This window comes from Propithecus coquereli, unplaced genomic scaffold (genome assembly GCF_000956105.1).
Source record: "Propithecus coquereli isolate 6110/MARCELLA unplaced genomic scaffold, Pcoq_1.0 Scaffold158, whole genome shotgun sequence".
In the NCBI taxonomy this organism is placed as follows: Eukaryota; Metazoa; Chordata; class Mammalia; order Primates; family Indriidae; genus Propithecus; species Propithecus coquereli.
The window spans coordinates 1368196-1379404 of record NW_012140302.1 but is presented as its reverse complement, the minus strand read 5'-3'; the positions used below and the strand labels follow the sequence as shown (position 1 = coordinate 1379404).

Sequence of the window (11209 nt, the reverse complement as noted above, 5' to 3'; positions counted from 1 at the left end):
CTCCTGAGCTCAAGCGATCCTTCTGCCTCAGCCTCCCGAGTAGCTGGGACTACAGGCATGAGCCACTATGCCCGGCTAATTTTTTCTACATATATATATTTTTAGTTGTCCAGATCATTTCTTCTTTCTATTTTTTTTAGTAGAGACGGGGGTCTCGCTCTTGCTCAGGCTGGTCTCGAACTCCTGACCTTGAGCGATCCACTCGCCTCGGCCTCCCAGAGTGCAAGGATTACAGGCGTGAGCCACCGTGCCTGGCCTAGTCTTTATCTTATTAAATCTGCATTAAGAACCTCTTGGGATAGATACCGACATTGAGGAATATGGAGCTTGGAGAAATCAAATCACTTGTTTCCAGGTACAGGGCTACCAAGAGGCAGATTCCAGATTTGAATAATTTCTGGAACAGCAAAGTCGAAGCTATTTTCAGTACCTTGGAGCAAAGACCCAGACCCAAACCCTAACCTGGTTTTGCAGCACCCACTAGTTCTAACTTCTTAAAAAATTTCTTTCTCCTATGGGGTTTTCATTGGCTTTTCAGAGAGGAGCGCGCGCGTGCGTGTGTGCGTGTGTGTGTTTGTGCTTGCTTGCTTGCTTGCTTAAACTTTCTGCCCGGCTGCACTTTTCTCTCAGGCCTTTGCACTGACTGTGGGGTGAGCTTTATTCTCGTAACCACCCCCTCCCCCAGCCCAGCCTGCAGCTGGAAGTCTTCACTGATCTCCATCTCTCCTCCCTGCCCCCATCGGGGACTGAGAGGCCAACTGTCTCTCTGCCCCCCAGGACTTTTCCAGATGTAAGTCCGCAAGAGACCCCCCAACGTAGAGGATGATGGATGAGGACCCGGGAGCCGGCCTAGTGGGAAAGTGTCGTCGCCTAAAAAAGGGAGGGAAAGGGAAGGGAAGTCGGCGGGGGAGGGGAAGGGTTAGGGCGGAGCGGCTGGGGCTCCGGTCCAGACAATGAGTCTGGACACCCAGGACCTAACCCCCTCTGATGGGCCAATAACTTTGTCTCCTCAGGAAGGCATGCATAAAACTTTCGTTTGCGTTACAGGTTGAACCATATTCCAATCCATGCGTGCACTCCTTCGTTGGAATTTTGGCTGGATTTTCTCATTTACTGCAAATCCCACAATCCATTTAGTGTTTGCTTCCAGCTCCCGAGCTCCCATTTCCCAGTGCTGCTCCTTCTCCCCAAGACTGCGCTCCAGTCCTTTCCCAGGTTTCCTCTCCGCTGGTGCCTCCAAATTCTCTACCTTTCTCTGGTTAGGGGGGCGGAGTCGTACCTCCTCTCCTGTTCCTTTAAGGGGCGTCGGCTCCTCCCCTTTCGGAGTTGCGGTCTGACGCGGGATGACAGCAGCGAGTTCGGTATGTCTATGCAAATAAGCGCCCCCTGCGGGCCAATGGGGAACGGAGATGCCGGAACCGCGGACCAATGGGGCGGGGGCGCTGGGGCTCACCATATAAGGAGCGGCCTCGCCATAAAAGGAAACATTGTATCTCTTTATATGGGGGGAAGGGTCGGGGGATCCCTCCGCCGCCAGCGCGTGGTCCCGGCCCCCTCCACCCGCCGTCTCGGCCGCGGCCAGCAGCCCCTGCCCCCTGGGGGACGCTGACGGCCGCCGGGCGCGCCACCCTAGCATACGGACAGGGGGCGCTGCGCGCGGCCTGGGGCAACCCGGGCCACAGGGGCAGGAAAGTGAGGGCCCAGGTCGGCCCGGGCGTGCAGGAGCCCCGGGTTCGCAGCGGCCGCCGCGGCAGCGATAGCGGCACTAGCAGCAGCAGGAGTGCCAGGTGGAACCGGGAAGCCGATGGCGGCGGCGGCGGCGGCTCGGGTTCCTCGCTGACTGCTTGTCCGTCCTCCTGCATTGAGCGCCATGTTACCGAGCCAAGCTGGGGCCGCGGCGGCTCTGGGCCGGGGCTCGGCCCTGGGGGGCAGCCTGAACCGGACCCCGACGGGGCGGCCGGGCGGCGGCGGCGGGACTCGCGGGACTAACGGGGGCCGGGTTCCGGGGAACGGCGCGGGACTCGGGCCGGGCCGCCTCGAACGGGAGGCTGCGGCAGCGGCGGCAACCACCCCGGCGCCCACCACGGGGGCCCTCTACAGCGGCAGCGAGGGCGACTCGGAGTCGGGCGAGGAGGAGGAGCTGGGCGCGGAGCGGCGCGGCCTGAAGCGGAGCCTGAGCGAGATGGAGCTCGGCGTGGTGGTCGGTGGGCCCGAGGCATCGGCGGCCGCCACCGGGGGCTACGGGCCGGTGAGCGGGGCCGTGAGCGGGGCCAAGCCGGGTAAGAAGACCCGGGGCCGCGTTAAGATCAAGATGGAGTTCATCGACAACAAGCTGCGGCGCTACACGACCTTCAGCAAGAGGAAGACGGGCATCATGAAGAAGGTACCGAGCCTGGAGGCTGCTGGCCGCTGGGGACCGGGAGGGGTGGGGACGCGCAGGGGGAGCCCTGGCGGAGGTGAGAGGCAGCGAGTCTGCAGGAGGTGTGTGGGAGGGGATGGCTGTTAGCCCGGGAGGGCCAAAGGGGAGGGGCCGCCAGGGGAATGTGGGGAGAGGGGAGATGCTGCGAACGTCCGGAATAGGGGGGAAAGGCGCCGAGGTGGGAGTGACCGGCGCGAGAGAGGAAGAGGAGTGAAGGGGTGAGGAACGCTAATGGGAGTCTGCGAGGCAGACGGGGAGGTGTATAATGAGTCGCCGGGGTCAGTAGGTCCGGTGCGTTCTGGTGTTCAGGGGAGGGTGCGGGAAAAGCAGGGAGCCGGAGAGAAGGTATGGATGGAGGTGAGGAGGCTGGAGCTGCATGCCAACAATGAGCGAGCCTGTGTGGGAGGAAGGTGGGCACCACTAGAGTAGTGCTGGCTGGAAAGACAGGCAGGAGTAAGGACCAGGTAAGGGAGCAGGGCGGGGGAACTGGTGCTGCCCTGAGCAGCAGGGACCTAGTCCTACGCTGACCATGTGTCTTCCATTGCATCCACTGGAAACCGCATGCTCCCGGCAGGACTGACTGCAGAATAACCTGCCCCTGGAACAAGTGGGGTTTTCAGCCCTAGGGAGAATCTGTGCATGGATACAGTTTGTGGGGAAGCCAGGGAGCTTTGCAGAGATACGTAGAAATTCCTCCTCTGCCAGCCAATTATGCAGTGAAAAGTGGTGAGGAAAGGAGTCATCTTGGGTGTAGAAGATACGGGAAGGGATGGTAGCAGAGGATTTGGGAAACGGGGAAGCTAGAACCTGGGGAACATGGGCTGGTGTTTATATATGTGCCATATAGAAACTGGAGCCACTTCTAAGGTGGTTTGTGGAACTTCGTTGGGAGTAGAGCATGGCAGCTATGGGGCCATGCTTGAAGGTCCCCTTCCCGGGCTCGTGACATTTGGTACTAATGTAGCTCCCATCTCCCATCACTCCAGACACGGTCATATCAGTGCCCCTTGCCACTTGATCATCAGTGGAGAAAGTTGGGGTGGGGTTGGTTTATGAAGGAATACTCTCTTCTTTCCTTCCTTCTTTCTCCTTCCCAACATAAAGAAAAAAGGGGTAGTACATTATTATAGGGTGGAAGGAGAAGTTAGGCTATGGCAACAAGTTGGAACCTGTGGAGTTTCTGGGAAGAAACATGGGACAGTTTGGAGCTTAAGTGGTCCCTTATTACTAATGTCTTGTGTGAATTCCATCCTGGCCCCTGTGACAGTGAGGAGGGGGTGAGGCTCCATGGAGCTCCAGATACCAAGCTGTGTTGAGGAACAGCTAAGTGGGCCCCTCCATGTCCCCTGAGGTTATATGTTTCATCACTGGGGGGCTGTGACTGTTTGCTTGTGATATCTGCAGGTCAGTGGGGCTGCTCCTCAAAGGGGGAGAATGGGTACTTTTGCTGCTCCCAGATATCCTGCTAGGACCCCCCCCAGAGTCACTAGCCAGGAAGGTCACTATGGTAACAGGGGCTTAAGATCACTATGTAATTCTTCTCTTTCATACTTCCCAAGAAAGGTAGAGATAAAAAGTTTTGCTGACCTGCCCATCTCCCTCCCTACCCCCCAGGCCTATGAGCTGTCCACGCTGACAGGGACACAGGTGCTGTTGCTGGTGGCCAGTGAGACAGGCCATGTGTATACCTTTGCCACCCGCAAACTGCAGCCCATGATCACCAGTGAGACCGGCAAGGCACTGATTCAGACCTGCCTCAACTCGCCAGACTCTCCACCCCGCTCAGACCCCACCACAGACCAGAGAATGAGTGCCACTGGCTTTGAAGAGACAGATCTCACCTACCAGGTGTCGGAGTCTGACAGCAGTGGGGAGACCAAGGTGTGTTTGGGTTGCCTATGTAAGAGAAGGGGAAGCACGGGAGTCCTTCTCCCTCTTTAGCCCAGGACAGGTGGACAGATGCCCACTGATGTGGAGTGGAGCTGGGGTAGTGCCCCTCATCCTAGGGGACAGGTGTCCATCCTCGCTTTCCTGACAGGAGCCCGGCACCCTAGATAAGCGGGCCGCCTCGGTGCCCATATAAGGCCGGCTCGGGCTCCACACCGGCCTCCCGCCCGCAGCCGCCTGCCTGGCAGGGCCTTTGCATTCCTCCCGCCAGCTGTCTCCCCGCTGGGGGCGGGGGTGTAGCTTAGCCCTGCCCTCCCTGCCGGCCTGCTCAGTCGCCAGGGAGTAGGAAGGGAGCATTCGGGGATCCAGGGTCCTGGGAACTGAGCACTGTTGGCAAGCGGGCTGGTTGACTGGGCTGCGAACTACCTTACTAGCCAGACGCCTACCCCTTCAGGATGTTGGGGGCCTGAGCAGTTAGGGAGTGCGTTCGCCTGCCTAGGGATGCCGGCCCCAGTTACGCCTCCCCCTTCCTTTTCCCGGTAAGGAGAGGGGGCGGGGCTTCCTTGCTGGCTGGGGAGCTCCACCTTCCGGATGCCCTTAACTAACTGGCCAATGGGAGGAAGCGGCACTGTTTGCCTTAGCAACGCCTTCGCCAATCAGGGGTCTTGAACCCAGCTGCTTAGCAAACGTCCTGCGCTGACCCACCCCCCGACTTTTGAGCCCCCTGGTTGACTCAATTCTCATCTCCCCTTGGCGGCTTGGTTCTCAGCTTCCTCCTTCCCCTTCTAAGAACAAGACTTCCTGTGGGGAGAGTCAATGCTGTAGGCTCCCCTCTCTCTTAGTCACATAACGCCTGTCATCATTTTCAAATCTGTGTAACGGTAACGCTCAGGACATTTTGCTGGATAAGTTCCTTTGGTAATTTAAATCTTGAGTATTTGGCATAAAGCGCTTCATTGCCGAACCCCCAAGATCTCTCTTAAACCCCAAGTTCCTGAAAAACTCTCAGTCCCTATCTCAGGAACCTGACAAATCAGAACTGGAAGAACTCTTTCAAAGAAAATGCAACAGCCTAGTCCCCTCCCGTTTCTAGAAGAGGAAAACTGAGGCTAAGAAAAAGAAAGTAATTATCTCAGAGTTATGTAGATTGTCATTGCCAGAGCTGAGAACAGACCCAGCCAATGTGATTACCACAGTCCATTGGGGTAGAACTCAGAATTCCAGAGAACTCATGGAATTATAATGATGATGATAACTGTCATAAGAGTAGCAAATATTTATTTTGGTCTTTTCATGTGTCAGGTACTGTTTTCTAAGTGCTTTATGTATGTTAACCTGTTTCATCTTTACAACACAGCAACCTATGGGGTAGGTATTATCCTCCTTTTACAAATAGGAAACTGTAACTCAGATGCTTAATAACTTGCCCAAGGTTCAGGCAGCAGGTAAATGGTGGAACTGGGATTTGAACCCAAGCTCACTGGTTTCATTCTGGGCTCTCAATCCATACAAAGCTTCTGCAGGAGCAGAGTCTGGTAGAGGCTCACTGCTTCATCTTTACTCTGGGTGTAGGACACACTGAAGCCGGCGTTCACAGTCACCAACCTGCCGGGTACCACCTCCACCATCCAAACAGCACCCAGCACCTCTACCACCATGCAAGTCAGCAGCGGCCCCTCTTTCCCCATCACCAACTACCTGGCACCAGTGTCTGCTAGCGTCAGCCCCAGCGCTGTTAGCAGTGCCAACGGGACTGTGCTGAAGAGTACAGGCAGCGGCCCTGTCTCCTCTGGGGGCCTTATGCAGCTGCCTACCAGCTTCACTCTCATGCCTGGTGAGTTACAAGGGGCAGGGAGAGATTTGTCTTCTCTGGGGCAAATCCAGCATGCTAAGCGTGGGTTTAAGGCTGGCACCAGGAGACCCTCTTTCCCTGCTCAGAAGGAGGGTGTATAGGGACCAGAGACTGAGAGAAGCCTCTCATGTCCCATTGGCAGGCATGCCCCTACTCATTGAGACCCCTACTATCCTTGTGAGTTTTAATCACATGCTCTGGCCTTATCTAGCTAGCCTAGCCCTGTGCCCCTATTGCCACAGGGGCAGCAGACATTCCATCATTTCCCTATCTTGACTGGAGGGCAGATCATATCCTTGATGGGTCATTGCCAGCTCCTTTCTTCAATTAAAGAAAGTAGAGGCAAGGTCTATGATGAGAGGAGGAAGGAAGGGCTAGAGCGGAGCATGGAAGACCCTGGAGAGGAGATTCAGGGTGTAAAGGGCCTCTTTGGCTCCCAGGAAAGATGGCAATGGGAGTCGGGGACCAGTGTGCCAAACCCTGGGACTGGGGTGTTTGTGGAGGTGGGTGCTTGGTGGAGGTGGCAATTGGGCGGAACAGAGCACAAGCAAGATTCTGTGTCTCATAGGTGGGGCAGTGGCCCAGCAGGTCCCAGTGCAGGCCATTCAGGTGCACCAGGCCCCACAGCAAGCGTCTCCCTCTCGTGACAGCAGCACAGACCTCACGCAGACCTCCTCCAGCGGGACAGGTATAGCTCATGGCCCTGTCACCCTCCCTGCCTGTCTCCTCCCATGAGGCCTAGCAGTAGGTGCCCAACAATAACCCTCCTATAACTAAGGACAGAGAATTTCTTGAAGTAGAAACTGAGGCTGTTGGCCTAATCCTGTGGGAAAGTCAGGTGAGGATGGCTGGGTTTTGAATCTTGCACTGTGGTGGGGCTATGGATTACAGGAATAAATTAGGAACCACTGAAGCTACCTTCTCATTTGGATGAGAAGCCTAAGGCCTAGAGGGGAAAAGTTACTTGCCCAAAGATACAACCTTTGCTTAATTACTAGGAAGGACTTATAGAGCAGCTGTCTCCTTGTGGGAGGTGTTGTAGGTTTTAGGTGGCCATAGTTCCCCTCAGGTATCTCTAGTAGTTTCAGAAATGATGAGAAACTCTCAAAATAAAGTTACTTTTAAGTTCTTGTTATTTAGAACCTTGTTATTCAAAGTGTGGTGTATAGACTAGGAGTACCAGCCTTACCCAGGAGCTTGTTGGAAATGCAGAATCTTAAGCCTTACCCCACACCTACTGACTCAGAATCTGCATTTTAACAAGAGTCCCAGGTGACTGTATGTTCATTAACATTTGAGAAATGTTTGTTTAAAAGATGAATTTGTTAGCTATGCATTTAGGAAGGGGGAGGAGGAATGAGAACAAATAAAAAATTGGATGATAGATCTCCCTAAAAGGGGGATATCTGAGTTTCCCGAGAGTGGGTCAGTCATTGTTATCTTTGTTTTTCCCAAGGTTAGGGTCTTGGGACAGAGAATTCAGCAGATAGACGATCGAATAGTATGATGTGATAGGATACAATGAACGGTTGGTGCTGTTGCGTTCAAGAAAAAATTTTCTTAGTTTATGACAGGTAGCAAAGGAACAGTCTTGTCTAGCTTTTGACCTGGGAAATGGCAAAAGGACTGTGAAGGCCTGGAATTCCTTGGGGTGGATCGGGGGTATCATAGGGACCAGTGCCAAGCTGACATGTATCTGTGTTTGCCAGTGACGCTGCCCGCCACCATCATGACGTCATCCGTGCCCACGACTGTGGGCGGCCACATGATGTACCCTAGCCCCCATGCGGTGATGTATGCCCCCACCTCAGGCCTGGCTGATGGCAGCCTCACCGTGCTGAATGCCTTCTCCCAGGCGCCATCCACCATGCAGGTGTCCCACAGCCAGGTCCAGGAACAAGGTGAGCAAAGGGACAGAGCTGAGGAAAGGAGGACCATCTTCTTCCTTGCACACCATATACACTCAGATGCCCACACATATTCCTGCCCCAATACGCACAGACCTGGATATTCACACACACACTTGGACACCCATGCTTGTCCGCTTGGACACATGCACACGCAGACACTTATACCCCACACGTACCTTCAGACACATTGGGACACTCACCCTTGGGCACTTAATGTCTGAGAGGTTCACCCAGTCACTTGTGCATTTATAACCACTCCTCCAATGTCTGGAAATTTCTCTTGAGCAAGAGATTTGAGTATCTCCTATGGTTTCCAATGCAGGTGGCGTCCCCCAAGTGTTCCTGACAGCGCCATCTGGGACAGTGCAGATCCCTGTTTCTGCAGTTCAGCTTCACCAGGTAGGTGTGGGGGCACCTCTCACCCCATCCCAGATACCTACTTCCTTATCTCGACCTTGGGGGACCCCCTTACCAGCAGCCCTAGCCCAGAGGCCCATCTGTTTTTCTGGGGCGGGGGGTGGGGGCGGGTCAGCCTGAGCTGGCTGGTCAGTCCTCTCCTCCCTCCTCACACACCCCCTCCCTCCAGATGGCTGTGATAGGGCAGCAGGCCGGGAGCAGCAGCAACCTCACCGAGCTACAGGTGGTGAACCTGGATGCCGCCCACAGCACCAAGAGTGAATGATCCGCCCGCCGCCCTGGACAGATGGCCCAAGGGACGGCACCACTTATTTATTGTTGCCTTTTCACGTTTTCTTTACACACACGTTGATGGGGCCGCAGGAGGGAGGCGGGGAGGAGGAGTGGGCAGCCACAGGACTTAGCCCTCTCACTCCAGCCAAAGAAATGGGCCTGCCTGCCCTCCACCCGTCCTCCTTCACCCTCCCCTCCTTCCAGCTCCACCTCCCATTTCAGTTGATGGTGGGGCTGTCCTCCCTCCTCAGACTCCCCTTGCCAGCTTGGCTCGATGTTTGCCATAAGTATTAGCTTACCCAATGGGACCGTGCCCCACCTTCCCACACACAGGCCTTCTGTGGGGCTGGGCACGGTGTCCTCCCCTGAGGAAGCAGTTGGGGCCCTCTCTCCAGCCTCCTTGCTGACCCCAGGTCAGTCCTGTGTCTGCCACAGGCTGGGTCAGAAGAGCCCTGCCCCTGCCCCTCAGGGAGCCAGCTGGGAGATGGGGGCTTCTTTCCTCATGCCGCAGCCCTCTGCCCCTTCAGCTCCTGAGTAGCTGGGCCTGTGCACTGGGCAGGTTCCTGGGACCACCTGCCCTGCCTTGCCGCTCCCCTTGGACCTCCAGGGGCTCCTGGGTTGGAGGGAACCACCAGCGTTCCCTTCTCCCTGTTGTCTTCCCCCCTCTTCTCCCAGCTGCTTTACTTAAAGTTGATTTTGAACTTTTTATTTGAGGAGACGAAGTGAAAACAAATCTATAAATATATATTTTTAAAATATTTAACTTTTTTTTATGGCGTTTTTCTCGTCCCCCTCTCTGCCCAAACTCCCCTTCCCTGGGGAGCCCTTGGGCTCCCCAGAACTGGCTGGGCCCCTGGGGACAGAGCCACCCCATGAGCTCGGGGTCTGCCAGTGTGGGGGGGAGATTCTAGGGTTGCCCGGTCCTGGGTTGTTTCCAGGAGAAAGCCAGGGGAGGGGCCCTCAGGCCATGCCCCAACGGGGTGGGGAGGGTGACCCACAGCTCTGGGCCTCTTTTTGCCCTTTAGGGCTGTTGTTAGGGAGAGGGAAGAGGGAAACCAAATGTGGGGGTTGGGGGTGGGAGGGTATCAGGTAGAGGCAAGAGACTTCATTTGTGCCACACACATGGGCATTGCAGCCTTGTGCTCCCCCAGGCCTGCAGCTGCCTGGGGCCCAAGTTGCAGTGAGCAGGGTGGGGTCTGGGAGGGGGTGAGAGGCAGGAATGGGGGTCAGAAGTGGGAGCAGCTCTTGAGCTGAGTGCAGTGATAGGGGAGCCAGAAATGGGCAGCTCTCCCAGGGAGTGAGCAGCTACTGTAACTTTTTTAAATTAAGACAAAAAGCCTTGAAGAAAATGACTTTATTTTTCTAAGTGTAACCTCAGTATTTATGTAATTTGTACAGGGGCCATGCCCCACCCCCTTTCCCACCTTCAGGTTAGACCTTGAGGGTGGGCCAGCATAGGGGGGAGGGTCTTTTACCCTGTGTCAGAGCCTACCTTCACCACCTGTATCCAGAGTGGGAGCTTCTTCAGAAATGGGGCAGCAGTTGGGGTGGAGTTTTATTAACTCCTACAACTGCCTTCAGTAGGAACAAGCCTGCTTCTGTGATTAGGTGAAGGGGTAGGGGAAGATTTTACGCACAGCCTAGTCATCGAGGGGATGATTTGCCGGTATGTTTTGAGAACTCCCTAACCTCTAACCCTCATTGCTGTCTTGCACCAGTTTGGGGTGCCAAGATGGAAGTCACCTTTCTGGGCTTTCTCCCGGAGATAGCCGGGGCTGATGGGTGGCTTTCATGGCTGGGGCATGGCAAGCCGGGCCAGAGAGTGGGGGAGCTTGGGACTCAGGTCTGTAACTGCCCAGACCCTTTTCTCTGCTCTTGTTTCACTCCACCACCACTCACTCCCCACGCCCCTGCCCACGGGAGGAGACTTGATGAATTCCTCCTCTCCTTCTCAGAAAGACAGACCCAGTGAGTGAATCAGGCAAAGTACTTACAATGTGTGTTGTGTGAGCGTGGCCTTGGGAGAACATGCCTGTGTCAGGGATGAGGTGACATTTATATGTGCAGCGACCCTTGGTGTTTCCCTTCCTCGGTGGCTGTGGGGTGTGGGTGTGTGGGTGCGTGTGCCTGTGCCTGAGTGAATGTGTGTGTGTGTGAATGTGGGGTGTGTATGTCAGTGGTTTCTACTTCCCCTGGGATGCTGACCCAGGAATAGTGGACATGGTCACAGTCCTATGTACAGAGCTTTCTTTTGTATTAAGAAAATACTCTTTCAATAAATGTATCATTTTTGTGCACAGACTGTGGGGTCTTTGGCTCTCTTTTTCTACATAGGGAGTGGGGGAGGTATGAACACACAGCAAGCCCGGCTGCCTGATGAAAAAGGAACTGGTAAGGGGAAGCTTTGGGCTATTGAGCTCTATACGATTTTTTTTTTTTTTTTTTTGACGG

The 11209-nt window shown here is 55.2% G+C and overlaps 1 protein-coding gene across 1 annotated transcript; it reads left to right on the top strand.

Moving 5' to 3' along the window:
* The first annotated feature begins 1508 nt into the window (after positions 1 to 1508).
* On the top strand, positions 1509 to 11059 carry SRF (serum response factor (c-fos serum response element-binding transcription factor)). Its single transcript, XM_012640886.1, has 7 exons — positions 1509 to 2383; positions 4034 to 4300; positions 5879 to 6140; positions 6727 to 6846; positions 7868 to 8059; positions 8391 to 8467; positions 8655 to 11059. Exons 1-7 carry the CDS (start codon positions 1871 to 1873, stop codon positions 8748 to 8750), a joined length of 1527 nt encoding a protein of 508 aa, XP_012496340.1. The 5' UTR covers positions 1509 to 1870; the 3' UTR covers positions 8751 to 11059.
* Positions 11060 to 11209: the final 150 nt, after the last annotated feature.

Excerpts from the sequence above, each read along its gene's own strand:
- SRF (XM_012640886.1), top strand. The coding sequence starts at position 1,871 with ATGTTACCGAGCCAAGCTGGGGCCGCGGCGGCTCTGGGCCGGGGCTCG. Across the intron at positions 6,847-7,867 it reads GACCTCCTCCAGCGGGACAG|TGACGCTGCCCGCCACCATC; the intron begins GTATAGCTCATG and ends TGTGTTTGCCAG. Across the intron at positions 8,060-8,390 it reads CAGCCAGGTCCAGGAACAAG|GTGGCGTCCCCCAAGTGTTC; the intron begins GTGAGCAAAGGG and ends TTTCCAATGCAG.